The sequence below is a fragment of the Musa acuminata genome, chromosome BXJ2-9 (assembly GCF_036884655.1).
Source record: "Musa acuminata AAA Group cultivar baxijiao chromosome BXJ2-9, Cavendish_Baxijiao_AAA, whole genome shotgun sequence".
Lineage (NCBI taxonomy): Eukaryota > Viridiplantae > Streptophyta > Magnoliopsida > Zingiberales > Musaceae > Musa > Musa acuminata.
Genome location: NC_088346.1, coordinates 49,543,755 through 49,559,643, shown reverse-complemented (window position 1 = coordinate 49,559,643; position 15,889 = coordinate 49,543,755). Strand labels below are relative to the sequence as shown.

The following is a 15,889-nucleotide window of genomic DNA, read 5'->3' as shown; positions in this document are numbered from 1 at the left end:
TCATACAAAGATTTAGAATTACGATACGAGTTAAAGAGACTGATTTCATATGTAAGTATTTAGGTTTGCTTCCCGATCGATTATTTTTAAGATATATATTCAATCGTGTGGTGTGTCAGATGTCGACACGTGGACACCTACTTCACATCACCGTCGTGCCTAATAGGTCTCCACATGAGGTTAGACGTGCCACGACCCTTCCTTCATTTGCACGTCGATGAGAATATATACACGGCTCAGCCCAAAATTGATATATATTGCGCTGTGATTTGATACGGCCCAGCCCAAGTCAATCTCCGCTACTGTGGTTTGTCTGAACCCAATTGCCGCGTCACCGCCGCCATTCCCCCGTTAGTCATGTTCTTCTCCTCTAGATGGCAAATTTCCTCTGATCGCCCGTCCCCTCCCCTCTCCAGTACGTAACTTCCGCCGGCGATCGATCGCTTCCCATCTCCCCCGCGTCCATGGCGGTCGACCTCGCCTTCAGCGGCGGCGGCGCCTCCTCCACCGACCCCGATGGACCCGACGGCGTCCGGATGACTTGGAATTCGTGGCCTCGATCCAAGGTGGAGGCGAGCAAGTGCGTCGTTCCCGTCGCCGCCTCAGTGACTCCGATCCGCGCCTCTCCTTCCCTCGTCGTTCTCCCCTACGCCCCGCTTCGCTGCAAGCCGCCCTGCGCCGCCGTGCTAAACCCCTTCGCCCGCGTCGACTTTGCTGCCAAGATCTGGATCTGCCCTCTCTGCTTCTCCCGCAACCACTTCCCCCCTCACTACGCTGGCATCAGCGAGACCAACGTCCCCGGTGAGCTGTACCCCGAGTGCACCACCGTGGAGTACGCGCCCCCGCCTCTCGATGCCGCCGCGCCTCCGCCGCTTCCCGTCTTTCTCTTCGTCCTTGATACCTGCCTCATCGAGGAGGAGCTCGGCTACGTCCAGTCCGCCATGCGCCGTGCCATCGATCTCCTACCGGACCATGCCCTCGTTGGGCTTATTACTTTCGGCACCCAGGTCCACCTCCACGAGCTGGGCTTCGCGGATATGTCGAAGATCTACGTGTTTAGGGGAACCAAGGAGATCTCAAGAGAGCAGATCTTGGAACAGTTGGGACTTTCGGTAGCTGGTGTTCGCCATGGTGCCGTTGCTGGAGCGCCAGGGTATCTCAAGGGACCTCAGGGAAATGGGTTGCATCCTTCGACGTCCGTCAATAGATTCCTACTTCCCGCGTCCGACTGTGAATATACCCTCAATTCTGTGAGTTCTTTCATCTCTGTGACCACAATAATTTAATTGCTACTAATAATTTATATGTGGTTTCTTTTGATTTTGTTTCATCCCAGTTGCTAGATGAGTTGCAGAGGAATCAGTGGCCAGTGGAACCGGGGAATCGTGATTTGCGGTGCACGGGGGTTGCCCTCAGTGTCGCAGCTGGCTTACTAGGAGCATGTACTGGTGGTACCGGAGCCCGAATCATAGCTTTGGTTGGTGGACCATGTACCGTTGGCCCTGGACTGGTAAAATATTCTTCTTCCCCCTCTTGTTTCCTTGATGCTGGATTCAAGAATTTCTCATTTTTAAATTGGATAACAACTGGAGTCTTTGGGGTTTGTAGGTCTGATAGAAATAGTTGGGCTTGACCTCCTTGTTGAGCAGCAATGCATCTTACATTTGTCTGGAAAACAATTGCTACTTCAGCAATTGGTTCTGACTTCTATCTTAATGGCTTTCAATTAGTCAGTGCTGTTAGGTCCATGTGCTTTTTGATATCTGATTTATCAACTAGCGAATCTAGTTCCTAGGGTCCATGGTGGTAGCTCTTTAAGGTGAGTTCTCAATTATGATATTTTCAATTTGTTTATCCGGGTCTCACATGTACATGGTAATTCATTGCTTTATTCAGTGAACTATGATTGACATAACTCATAGTCTCATATGCTGTAAGAATGTCCCTGGTGTGACTTTTAAGTAAATGGTTGGGCATGCTATGTTAGGGCAAACAGAACTTATTTTCCATTTTAATTTAATACCTAGCTCTCTTATTCATCTTATTTTCAAGCATTGTGGCTTACAGTAGATATGATTTGCAGATTGTGTCAAACGATCAATCAGAGCCAGTTCGTTCACATAAAGATCTTGATAAAGATGCTGCTCCATATTTCCACAAAGCTGTTAAATTTTATGATAATCTTGCCAAGCAGCTGGTTAGCCAGGGCCATGTTTTGGACCTTTTTGCTTCAGCACTTGATCAGGTTTGATTTGTTTGTTGTCTTCATTGTTTTTAACTTTTTATACCCAAAAAGTCATTTTTTGTTTTCAAAATCAAGTTACAAGTAGTCAGTCTATTTGTGTAATAATGAGATGTGTCATTTTAGCACGCTGTGAACATTACACTAGGACAGTTCCAGTGACTCTGTTGTGTGAACGTTTCAGGTTTGTTTGTTGTGTGTTGTGTGTGTCCTTGTTGGAAGTTGGATACTTCAGTACTTATTAGGACCTTGTAGTACCATTGACAAAATTTTCTATTAATGTCGTGCAAAATATGTAAGAAATTTATCCATCTATATTAGTTTTCAAGGCAGGTCAAATTTTGATTTAGGTTTAACTGATGACATAATCGAATGCTTTTATGTATGTGTTTGAAGTATATATATGAATTTTGCTACTATAAATGGTTGCTAGATTTTTATATATTTTTTATGATAATCATAGATTCTAATTGTACCAAGTAAAAAATAATATAATAATATTTGAGATTCACATGAAATAATGGCCATGTCAGTACTTTGACGTGTCCTACTCTTGTGAAAATTTTCATGTCATCATGTTCAAGTCTCGTGTTAGTGGCTGTACTCCCGAGGAGGGAAGTTCTATGGATGTTGAAGTGCTTAATATATTTTCTAACCCTTTCTGAATATGTTCAGGTTGGGGTTGCGGAGATGAAAGTAGCAGTTGAAAGAACTGGTGGACTAGTTGTGCTCGCTGAAAGTTTTGGACATCCGGTTTTCAAAGATTCTTTTAAGCGAATTTTTGAGGATGGAGAGCAGCCTCTAGGCCTTTCTTTTAAGTAAGTTGGTTGCATCCTTCCCTTGCATTATACATCACATTATCATTCTTCACTTATTTGTTAGTACAGAAATTTGATTCATGTGACTGTACCATTGATGGGGAAGCTGTGATGGACCTAATAGCCTGTAGATACTGAAAAGTTAGAAATTATTTTTAAAGAAACTGCTAAAAAGTACCTTATAATCCAAAAAGAGGTGACACTCCTCAGAATATGGTGAAGACATGATATATTTGATTCATTTATTTCTACTTCCATTATGTATTGTTGATAGACCTGCTGGAAGTTAGAGGAAACTCACCTTGGGAACCTTTCTTTATGAACTTAGTGTGAACTCCATAACTCCCTTCTTCTATATTACTCATAAAGCTCCATCATATATGCATCGTTTAGTTTGGTTTCATCCTTGGAAGGTTCTTCTATTTTTGAGCCTGAGTGTTGTTCCTTTTGTTTTAATCAGATTGTGAGAAGTCATTCATTCTTATTTCTCTTATGCTTTTCCTTAGGAAAAGCTAGTTAACCATATATACTTGATCTGATCTATGGGGCATCCGTTCCATTAACCACCTTGTTCCTAACACACTTCTCATTGCCATGTATCATTTCCTTTTACCTTTTTATAAATCAAGGTAATATCATTATAAATAGACCAAATTCTTTGAGTTGAGATGAAGGAGAATTTGTTATTTTGCTACATTTGGTAGAATATTTTACTAATTCTGTTATACTCCTATACACTTAAATATATTTAACAAATACAGTTTTGTACTAAATTTGTGATCTTTATTTTTCATCCCAGTGGCACTCTTGAGATTAATTGCTCAAAGGACATCAAAATTCAGGGAATTATTGGACCATGTACATCTATGGAGAAGGTTGACCTGTTTAGAGACTAAAATTTTGTCGAGTTATTCTGACACGAGATGCATATTTTAATTTTTCTTCTGTTCTAATAAATGCAGTGCTGACTTATTGGATACTTGCAGAAGGGGGCTCTTTGTGCTGACACCATTGTAGGAGAAGGAAATACAACTTCATGGAAGATGTGTGGTCTTGATAGAAGTACTTGTTTGACTGTGTTCTTTGATATTTCACCTAGTGAACGGTCAAGCCAACCTGGAATACCAAATCCACAGCTGTATATACAATTCTTAACAAAGTATGGTGTTATCTTCTTCAATATTTTTTTCATTCTTGTTGAAATGCAGATCTTACTAAGTACCAATGTGATGGTTACTTGCAGTTATCAAAATCCTGAAGGTCAGATGAGGCTACGGGTTACAACAATTACTAGGGCATGGGTGGATGGTTCTAACACAGAGGTTAGTTATGGAATATATATATATATAGTTTACATCAATTGATCATGATGGCCAAGATTTTGTAACAATATGACACCTAGCAACTGATGCTAGACTATGGTACAAGTGCTTTTCAGGCACTGATGTAACTTTTTTCCTGCATTTTCTGATTGTGGAACCTGGATATGAGATACTTGTGTCAAGAGATGGAGAAATAGAAAAATCTTAATGCTAGGAGTAAGACTGATGTATTTAATGCATGCTTCGCATATGACCTGGATTACAGATGCTAGATAAGTAATAGGGAGAAACATGAATCAGGTCTTCCTTTTGTCAGAATTGAGAAATATGATTGACAAAATGGAGAAATGTACTTTCAAGTGCTACCAATATTATGAAAGAGGTATTATGTTTGCAATGTGCATTATTCCTTGGTGTATAAAGTGGATTATTGTGCATATAAATTTCGAGAGCATTGCAGAATCTGGACAGATATGCTAGAAACAAATGAGACATGGTTTTTTTATTGTTGTCATTACATACAATCAAGTTTACTTGGGCTTGGGATAATTATGATATCTAACTTCACAACTTGGATGGGTTACATTTTGTGTCTAGGAAGCATTAAATATTAAATTTTTGGTCTGTAGCCAATGTTTTAGAAAATTAACTGAAGTAATATAGGTCTTTGGGGCAGGTTTGATGCACTTCCTACAAGCAAATTTTGATTCTTCTTTATCTCTGCCCACTTGGTATGCTTATCATCTCTTCAGGATTATGTTCCAAGTAAATTCCTTTGCATTTTGTTCTTTGATAAAACGTTTGTCATGGGATGGATATAAGTTTTGGTTAGAATCTGAGTGTATTAGATCAAATAAGGTACTAATTTGTTATTTTCTGTTGAATTTCTCCTCCATGTAAAATGAAATCAGAGTGAGCAACATAATTTATTGCAGACAAGGAGTTTGTCGCATAATGTGGTGTTTGATTTCATGTTGTACATTGCGTTTGAGGTCATGGTTGGAATTAAACTGCCTTGGAAATTTGGTCTGACTTTCCATTCAAGTCATTTTTGGGACTTCATATGTGTTAGCCTTGCCGTCTGAATAACAATTTTTTCTAGCTAAGAATGCAATTCAATTTAATGAATCTTAAGCCTGTCTGGGCTGTTACGGTTTCTTAATTATAGCTTCATATGGTATTTGATTTATTTCTCTAAGTTGACTGATCTAATATTTTCCTAGGGCTAGGATCATCACTTCTCACATTTCTTTCGTCTATTTATTTTTAGTCATTTCTATGAATTTTTGTTGGATTTTTTTCACTTTCCTGTCTTGCAAATTTTGTTTCCTATTTTCTCCCTTGCTCTGTGAAACATGTATGTTAGATATGAATGAGTTCCCAATATAGACATTTATATGTTAATGTTAGTTACTTATTTTTGCTCTTGGCTTGATTTTTTTCAGGTTCTTATGTAACTCGCTTAAACATTTCTTTCAAGTTTTGTGCTCTATTATGACTGAAGAGTATGATTACACTTGATTGCTTATCTGGAATGTTTACTGCTTGTGCAGGAATTAGTTGGAGGATTTGACCAGGAAACTACAGCTGTTGTATTAGCAAGATATATCTCTTTGAAAATGGAGATGGAGGTAAGGAAAGTTTTACATACCTGGATGGATGTTTTTACTCCATGATCACTTGCCAAAATCCCTAATCTATACTCAGTAGCTGGTGAAGTTCATACTCTAGCTCTTTTTTGGTAATATTCAGAGTGCATTAATAAATGTTATTATATTTTTTATTAATCTAATGTTAATTTGTCGCGTATGTTTCTGATTTCTCTACTTTAGTCCAAATTGGATTATGCTGTTCAAGTTGAATAACAAATTTAGCATAAATCTGTATATAATACAATAAAAAAATTTAAAATTCTTGGAAAACCTTTATGATTAGGTTAAGCGGTTTTGATTGTTTTGTACAGTAAGCTTTCATTTTTTCAGGAAGCGTTTGATGCATCACGATGGTTGGACAGATCTCTCATCCGTCTTTGCTCACAGTTTGGTAATTACCGAAAAGATGACCCTGCTTCATTTACGCTGCATCCAAATTTTTCAATATTACCACAGTTTATGTTTAACTTACGGCGCTCGCAATTCGTTCAGGTACTATCATTCATAGTCATCTTAGGTTTTATTAATTCAAATGTATTATGAGTTCTTTTAAAGCTATTTTATGCTTTCTTACTACAGGTTTCTAACAATAGTCCTGATGAGACTGCTTACTTCCGAATGTTGTTAAATCGGGAGAGTATCACCAATTCTGTTGTTATGATCCAGCCTTCACTTCTTTCTTATTCATTTAATTCACCTCCTGCACCTGCATTGTTGGATGTGACATCTATATCCGCAGATAGGATACTTTTGCTTGATGCTTATTTCAGTGTTGTTATTTTTCATGGTATGACCATTGCTCAATGGCGCAATATGGGCTACCATAATCAACCAGAGCATCAGGTAACTCTATGGCATTATAATGTTGTTTTTTCTCATGTATGAATTTCTAGAAAATTAGTGTTTTAAGTGTTGCTCTATGTGATTTAGTTAGTCAACTTTACTTCCATGTCACCGATTTTATCTAATTTTCAACTTTCTTTAAAATCCTGATTTGTCTGTTACTCTGGAACTCTGGGTTCTCAGGTCCTTGTGAATTAATAACTAAAGTGAACTTTCTGACAGATGGTGAAAATTGTGTTTATAGTAGTAGTTGAAACCAAAAAAGAACAATAGAAGAAATATTGTGGAACTGTTTTGGCCTCATACTGCAGCTAAGAAAGAAAGATAGTTAAATGATATGAATAGTGCATAACCTGCTACTTTCCAGAGAAATGTCCATAACTTGCTTTTTCCCAGCAAAAAAATCAACTTCCTCTAGTACATCTCCGCTTATATGGTTCATTTATTTTATTTAAATTCATCTAGTCAATGTTAGTTCTGCTTCCATCTGAAGCTGACATGGAGTCATTGGATAAATGATGATATTAGCACTTGATCACCCATCTCTGGATTGTTTTAGTCCATAGCTTGGAGTAAAACCCTTGTTCATATTAAACTATATCTATGTTTAAATTTGTTTGCAGCAAATTTTGAGAGTCCAGTTGCCCATTTCTCTTTAGTCTTATACATCCCCATGTTTTTATGATCAACCTCCAATACAACTGAAATTAAATAATTTGAAACTGTTTTAGGTATAACTGAAATTTACTGCAATCATCTTCATAGTCCTATTCAATCCTGTGGATGCTGTTTAACCAAGGACTCTATTCTGCCTGTAAAAACTTGGATTACATAAGTAGTTAAATTAGTTGTGATCCTCTTGCATTATTTGTGGTCTTTTTCACTTTTGAACTCGGTAATAGGTATATTTGTTGTGAGCCTCTTGCATTTAATGTACCATCATTCTCACCTTGTTTACATAATCTGGTACATTACTTCCCTTTATCTAAGACAACTGTGTTGATTTACAAGTGTTCAAAATTTTCCTACATACGAGAAATGATAATGTAGAGTCAGGTTCTTGTATACAAGGAGCTAGTCTGACCGCTATGGTGTTCCAAATCTCGACTGTACCTGTTGGTAGAGACCAATGTTTATCAGTCCCATCAAGTATCAGTATTGAAATATATAGCTTGAGACTAACATAATAATGTACTTTTATTTTTTATTATTTTATTCAATAATACTGGATGGCATGAGTTACTCACCATCCGATGTACCAGGATCATACTGGTCCAATGTTATGCACTTTCTACATCATTTAAATCCTTCCATCCAAAAGGGCAATATAGGGATGAACTCTCAGTTGGGGCCCTTTCTCAGAGTGTCTTGGTTTATTATTCTGCAAATTAAAATTTTCACAAAGAAAGTATATTGATGATTTTTTGTCTCTTTTTTGCCATTTGCAGGCTTTTGCTCAGCTATTACAAGCACCTCACGATGATGCTCAATTGATCATCACAGACCGGTTCCCTGTTCCCAGATTAGTGATTTGTGATCAGCATGGCTCCCAGGTCTGTATTTGTTGAGTGATTTTTCGCTTGACATCACAAGACCATAATTTCCTTTATGTTAGTTGTAGGAACTGCTGCATGATGTCTGTTGCATGCGAAACTTGGATTACTTGAAATTAGTTGGAAGCATTTTACAAAATGGAACATTATTGGAACATAAACTACAAGTTGGAGGCCCTGACGACTAACTTGTGCATATTTCTTCCACAGGCAAGATTTTTGTTGGCGAAGTTGAACCCATCAGCCACATATAACTCCGCCTCCCATGAGGTAGTTCCTGGCAGTGATGTCATCTTGACGGATGATGTCAGCCTTCAAGTTTTCTGTGAGCATCTTCAGAGGTTGGCTGTTCAGTCATGAGCACATATGCTGCAACCCTCTCTTTTTCCTATATTGGATATTGATCCCAAATGTCTCATCATATTTGCGGTTTGGAAGTAGGATCTTGGTGTGCATGACTCCAGTCCTTTCCCTTCCTCCCAATCATATTCTTGAATCACTACATCAAGCCAGTTCTTTTGTCGACTAATAATGGTCAATGCGTCTAATCTCTTTCTTGCAAGAACATCCCAAAGCTTGCTTGTGGAATTAAGTTTCAGGAGGTTGACCAAGTTTTTTTTTAGAATCTTACCAACTTGTAATAGTAATGTTAAAATCAATCTCCCTGAGTGAATTCAAGTATTTTTGTTTGTAGACTAGAAATCTAGAGTATGTTTCATCAACCATACAAAATAGTTACTGTTTTATTTTTGGATATTATGTGATGATGTATTGTGAAAAACTCTATACAGAAGCAAACCTTATACCAGGTGGTTCTACTGGTTATGTGTTGGTCTCAAGGCAACTAAGATAATGTGGTACACTGCTTCATTCACCTCCCTTTTATCTTATGAGCTGCTTGACTTAGAAAAACATGTTGCTGCTACTACTGTTGCAATAATAAAATCTTTGAAGTCCTAATTATTTAGGATCGGATATGTGGAAAAGCATGTTGTGACTCTTTCCAAATGAGACATTATACCACACGGATATGTGGAAGTTTCAAAGCGACTAATCTGCTACGGTGACGATGTGGTACACATCTTCATTCACCTATCTAGCAAATGCCTTTTATCTTATGAGCTGCCTGACTTAGAAAAGCATGTTGCTACTCTTCCAAAAATGTGGGCCATTCAAGGTTTTTGTGTATTGCTTGTCTGAAATAATTGGTCATCTTAACCAATTATTTCAGACAAGCATCGATCTTTCACCCACTGCTCTGCGTATATATGCACTGCTTGATATGTAATGCAAGGGGTTCAAGAGAGATAATAATTGTTGTCTGTTATGGAATGTTTATATGAATAGGTATACGATAAGATCACTTTATTTCACGTATACATCGTCGGTCAAGCGTCATCTGATTTTCAAGATAAAAGAAGAAGATTATGAGCTGTCCCTTCTTTTGTCGCCTATGTGTATAATGCATAGAGTATTATGAGTTGTCTCCCCAAGGAATATTTTATAAAATATTCTATTCGTTTATGATCATTGTATAAAAGCTCATCTTCAACATAATGAAAAAAAAAGAAGATCTCTATTTATTTTTATCACTTGCGTCCACACTTTATACTTTAAGGTATTAACTTAGGCGTCGAGAAATCAAGTTGAAAAATCTCTTTCAACCTCAATCTTCGTGCAGGTGACACCTCGGGAGCTCAACGTATTTTTACCTTGGAGGCATCTCGAACAACCATACACATACACGTTTAAATTACGTCGGGTTGACCATGATGTCAATGACTTCTTTCCTCAATATTTTGGACCGAATGTTGGAGGAACGTTTGTCCATCGATCTTCTCGATAAATGCTCGAGCAAAAAGACTTTGTCTCCGACCTACAATAATTTCACCTAAAAGGGGAACAACAATCGTTTTTGCATGTGGACTTTTCCATCTTAACACAAATATCAATGTGATACTAGCATTTATTCAATGATTAGGATATCTCACCCTAGCGACTTCGAGCCACCTGCTCATCCAACTTCTAGTTTGAGTCTAATCATAATGCAAGTTGGGTCGCTAAGCTTCAAGATGTTCACCAAGTGAATAAACACCCAACCAACCTGTGTCTTTTCGAGGCACAAACAACTAATCCATCTTTTCAACAGAACAAGCACCCGATCAACCCATCTTTTCATTAAGCAATGGAGTACTCAAAACTTACCAATGCCACTCGCTCAATTAAGCAAGGGAATAAAAAAGCAAACGAGCAATGATGTTCCACACTTATATCTTTTGTTAGTGAAATGATTTCTTTGAGTTTGTTGTTTTTAACTTAAGGATTGATCAAGGTGTTCTTGAATCTCACCCAGTAAGTGTAGATGCTAAGAAGCATGATATAAGTCACCACTCCACTTTTGCCTTAGTTACCCCAATAATAGATGCCACCAGCTCAGTCATGATCACGAGCTCAACAACCATTGTCATTGGCACCCATCGAGATTCCTTCACTTGACGTGATGCCAACATTCCAAGAGCACCCAAGACCCATCGAATCATTGGCCGAGGGGGCACTTTGATTCTCAATCGTGGAATTCAATGGATCATACTATCCTTCTTGAACCCAAGCCTCATTTGACAGATTCGACAAAAGATTTCATGCAGATCCAATTACGATATATGGAGTGACATTTGGAGAAGATATAACGAGTGTTCCAATAATATAAAGGGGAAGCGTTGGTAACCCCATCTTGGATCAATTGGTAATCATCTAGAAAATCTAGGAAAAATTGATTCTAACAAACTTTCACCTATTGTCATTAGAGGCATATGATAGCAATGATAACCTAATGGAACATATTACATCTTTTCGTACATAAATATCATTGTATGGCACTTCAGATGGCCAAATATGCTGCATATTCCTAACCACATTAAGAGGCTCAGCACGAAAATGATACACTCACTTAAAGTCACTTTCCATCAATTATTTTGGCCAGTTCAGAAGGGAGTTTGAACTTCACTTCCTCGGGAACATGCGCCCGAGGTTGTCAATGGTAACACTTCTCTAACTTAGGCAAGGGGAGGAGAAAATGCTTGCAGACTTCATCACTCGATTGACCAATGAAATATAAGACGTAGTAGATGCTCATATATCATTCATAAAATAGGCCTTCATAACGAGGTTCATGCTCTCTCATACCTTTTGGTAATTGATGGAAAAACCATCGGTGATAATACTAGAGAAACTTCAAAGAGTCAATCAATATATTACCACAAAGATAATATTCTTGAATATGAATGAGAAGTCATACAAGAGCTTGAGTAGGAGCGACCATAATCCACCCCCGACCTTAAGGTCACCATGACGAAACATAAATGAAAGACCCGAGTTATCTTGCCCAAGGTCGGAACTCACTCCAAAAACATGACTAGAAATAAAATATAAAAGGATATTTTAAAGACTCACCCGATGAAGATTCTATTGAAAAAAAGAGATAGATCCAAATACTATTGATTCCACTAGGATTATGACTGTTAATCATCTCATAAACAACGGGTCCAATCATTTGTAGATTGATAAGAGGTACATATATCAACATCCAGGTTCCATGTGGCCTTTGTCTGAAGCAATTTTAACTATAGCACGCTGCAAACCAAGCAAGCTAAGAAATTATAAACATTGTGATCCAAGAAATGACACTACGTCATCATACGTTACTTTGCTTGTATAACTTTGTGTCCAGCACTTGCTTCCCGCACATGGCACACACCCCTGAAGCAGAAAATGGATGCAAGTGTTAAGAACACCTTCCAAGATTCACTTTGAACAAGAACCAACAAATGATTAATTCCCATATGCAATTTCTAAAGATTTAGCTGTTTGTTAGCATTATCCAAATGGCAAGGTGGCTTAAGTTCTGCTGACGAAGGTCACAAGTTACAGATAAACTTGCTAAACTAAAACAAAATAGCCATTGAGCGAAGATCAACTAAGGAAAGCTTTTGTCAGATAATGAGATAAATTAAAATCTAATCTAACCTGCATTCAGAAGTAACTTCAATTCATTATCAGGTTCTACACAGAGATCAACTTAGTGACAGAAATTGAAAATTCTGGTGCACATTAAACTCATGGCTACAAAACTACACGACAGAAGAATCGTCATGAGGACCTATAATAAAGATCACCAAGATGGTTAGCAAATGAATTAATAGCATCAGAATTCTTGCCTTTAGAGTATGCACAAGTATGACAATATTTTGCATCTTGGTGTACTTGTTGTTTGCAAATCATGCACTTGGTATTTCCATAAGGTGTCCATCTGCAAGATTGTAAACACCAAATATCAGTTCATAGCAATGACATGTATAAAGTGGTATGGCTAACAGCAATAGAATTTAGAACAGATAACAATGACTAAATGAAATAAGTTAACTGGTTGTTGGTAAAACAAGATAGGTCAAATCTTAGGAAAAAAACTAACCCTACAGCATAAATGTTCCTACTTGTGTAAAAGGAATATGATAAACATCTACTCTATAGCAAAAGAAAGCAGCTTCCCGGGACTGAAGAATAATAAAACACAAAAGTTCATATGCCATATTGGTAACAGTTAAGTTTGATTTGCCATCATGTTAGCAGTCACTATCCATGTTGCATGGACATGGATACCAAAATCTGATATGGACATCCATCCAAGTGTTTGATTTGGGAAGAGACAAAACAATGATATGACCCATGAAAATAATTAATATAGAGCCACATATGGAACTAATTTAAGGATGAACTTCTGCAATAAGGACTTAATGCCTATTAGTATAACTTCAGGTTTACAGATTCTAGATCACGTGATTAGGCTTGCTCCACACAAGATTTTTAATAATCTTTAAATATTTTCACAAGAATAAATAACACAACTTCCAAAACATGTGTTCGGAATGACATTGCTGATGTGACTTAAATCCAACACACAATATAACATTTCCAACTTTTCCTAAACAAATATGCAGACCTAGAAGTTTCCTAAACTTACTCATCACTGTTGTCAATGTCGTCTACTAAATCTTCTCGCATTAGTATGGAGCTGAACATAAAGCATTTACAAGATGATGCTCAATTGAGGCAACATGATGGTTTGCTGCAAAACTAGAAGACTAGTCAGATGGTAGTAACAGTAAAGGTCTACCTCAAACACCGAGGAACAACCATTTAAGGAAGACTCAAAAGGAGGAGATAATGACAATAATTTCTGCATGTTGCATTATATCAAAGGTACATAACTCCCAGTGTTGCATTAACAGTGTGCCACTGGAAAAAAAAAAAAAAAGGTGTCACCTTCATGTTATAGTTAGGTCATGGACCAAACAACACACCAGAAACCGTCAATAAGTCATCCTTTTCCTTCAAAAGCAGAACTCACAGGTTCCCATAGTAATGCTTGAAAATATTGGATGCCACAAGTTGCTTCCAATGCTTAGAAACTTATAAAAGAACCCATTTGAACATAAACACTTGAAGTATTCTATTTATGGTATGAAACATGCATTGCAATCTCCAGAAGTTTTAGATCAGACACCTGCACCATATGCACAGTTCTAATATCTTTGTATATTCACTTCTATGCTCCATCAAACATGTATGCTTCACAGATCACTTCTCATTTGAATGATTAATGTTGTGTACTCTACTAGCACCGAAGATCACTAAAGCTACAAAGTAGTTCATCTTCCCCCTCCATTTCTCTTGAATCTTCCTTCTTATGTAACAACCGTTAGTTGATATCCTCATGCCATCGCAAGCGTAACTAAGGTTTACATCTTGCACATATTTTCAGGCCCATTTAACATGATAAGAATGATTGCTTTTACAAGAATGAAAAGATTACAAGTAATGCTTCTAGCTAGTTGACGCTCTATTGGGTCTGAAGACGCTGGATGTACAACAAACTTTGTTGATGTAATATAGTTTTACATAGTGCGATAGTACTAGGAATTCATGAGGCAAGGAAAACAGAAAACATAATGCAAAATCCTTGCAAAATCAAAACACATTATGATATTTTACAAAGAAGAAAAAGGAAAGAATGCAATCTACAAGAAAATGTTTTATGTTCTCTGACTCATTATTTCCAAAAAACTTGGTCGAATCATGACTTCAGAAAATGGCACCAGCATTTGTCAATATATCACATTAGGGTTTTGAATCTCTATCTAAGCCCCCCCCCCCCAAAAAAAAAAAATCAGAATGGAGGATATCAAAAGCATCCAGAAATTACGATGAGATTGTGATTGTTCCTGAACAAGAAAGAGCAAAGAAAGTAACGATTGCTAGGAAAATCTGAAAGCAAATGTTTCGTCCGATCTGATTCATCTGTTTCCGGAAGACTCGGACCACTCTTGGATTCAATAGATGGAACCAGCACTTTAGCATAACTGGCGACATGTCAAATTACGGTTTCAGAACCTCTTCTATAACATAATAGATCGAAAACTATGAGTTGATAAATTGCCCTAATTTATAGTTTAGTTCGAAGGCAATAATCTAAAAGCATATCAAACCCTTGCATCAAAAGGAGAGGGCGTTTCTCTGGTACCGATGCGAGAAGAATCAAGAATAGACCTGTTCTTCTTGGAGAGGAGCTTGTTCTCATTGATCTTTCGGCCGCCGCTCTCGGTGGTGTTGCTGGCGCCCTCCTTCCACTTGTCCGGCACGATTACCTTCGCCAGCTTCTTCTCGCCTGCAAACGAAAACAGAGAAAGAGAGATCGTTAATCATACAAGAAAAAGGAAAGGAAATTTGAGGGTTTAGAGAGAGGGTCAGTACACTTGTCGCACACCATGGTTGTTTTCTGATAGAGATCGAGCAAATAGAGGAGAGATTCCAGACGCGAGGGGAGAGTCGAGGAAATAAGAACCGTAAATTTAAAGGTGTCTGCTGTTCCGCGGAATATATGGAGACACCAAGAGGTCCCCTGTTTCGGCTCGGACAGGGTTAAGCTCTTGGATCCAATCGCGAATTGAGGGCGGCTGCCAGTGGAGGTTCCACACACGACCGCGTTGGATACCTGTTTCGGCTGGGTCAGGATTCAGTTTCTTCCTTCGAGCCTCAGCCCTCGGATTCGATGGCTGTGCGAATCTTAAGGCATATGTCTTTGGCCTCCGATAGGGTTGAGCCTTTGGATTCAATTGCTTCGCGAATCTTAAGGCGGTTGGAATCTGGCGGTCCAACGTGTTTCTTCGTTAGAACCTGGAGCCCTCGGATTCGAAAGTTTCGCGACTCTCAAAGCAGATGCCTCTGATCACCGGTTTCGGCTTCGGTTTCTAATACGCAAGCCACGCCGGTGGAGGACTACGGGAGGCGCAGAGCTTAAACGAGCGTCGGAAGCTCTCTCCCAAGAAGACACTCCATGCGCGTCTATTAGCTTCCAGATCGTTCGCGGCAAAAGCATAGCAGCATCGATATTCACGAGTTCCCT

At 38.3% G+C, this 15,889-nt stretch overlaps 2 protein-coding genes across 3 annotated transcripts; one reads left to right on the top strand and one right to left on the bottom strand.

The window, feature by feature from the left end:
* Nucleotides 1–330: 330 nt before the first annotated feature.
* On the top strand, nt 331–9,255 carry LOC103999531 (protein transport protein SEC23 E). The gene is made up of 12 exons (XM_009421308.3): nt 331–1,250; nt 1,337–1,510; nt 2,084–2,245; nt 2,918–3,060; nt 3,860–3,935; nt 4,047–4,219; nt 4,304–4,382; nt 5,936–6,013; nt 6,365–6,526; nt 6,614–6,877; nt 8,326–8,430; nt 8,641–9,255. Exons 1-12 carry the CDS (start codon nt 465–467, stop codon nt 8,788–8,790), a joined length of 2,352 nt encoding a protein of 783 aa, XP_009419583.2. The 5' UTR covers nt 331–464; the 3' UTR covers nt 8,791–9,255.
* Nucleotides 9,256–11,909: 2,654 nt separating this feature from the next.
* LOC135623852 (uncharacterized) lies at nt 11,910–15,387 on the bottom strand. 2 transcript variants are annotated; one of them, XR_010491521.1, is made up of 5 exons: nt 15,238–15,387; nt 15,034–15,151; nt 12,645–12,736; nt 12,454–12,557; nt 11,910–12,186 (listed from the first exon to the last, which is right to left on the bottom strand). XR_010491521.1 is itself a non-coding variant. In XM_065127278.1 (4 exons), the coding sequence occupies exons 1-4, from the start codon at nt 15,251–15,253 to the stop codon at nt 12,122–12,124; spliced, it is 291 nt and encodes a 96-aa protein (XP_064983350.1). In that variant the 5' UTR covers nt 15,254–15,386; the 3' UTR covers nt 11,910–12,121. The 2 variants fall into 2 exon arrangements, 1 of the variants encoding a protein (XP_064983350.1); XM_065127278.1 differs by lacking the exon at nt 12,454–12,557 and having other exon boundaries at nt 15,238–15,386.
* Between the last annotated feature and the right edge of the window lie 502 nt (nt 15,388–15,889).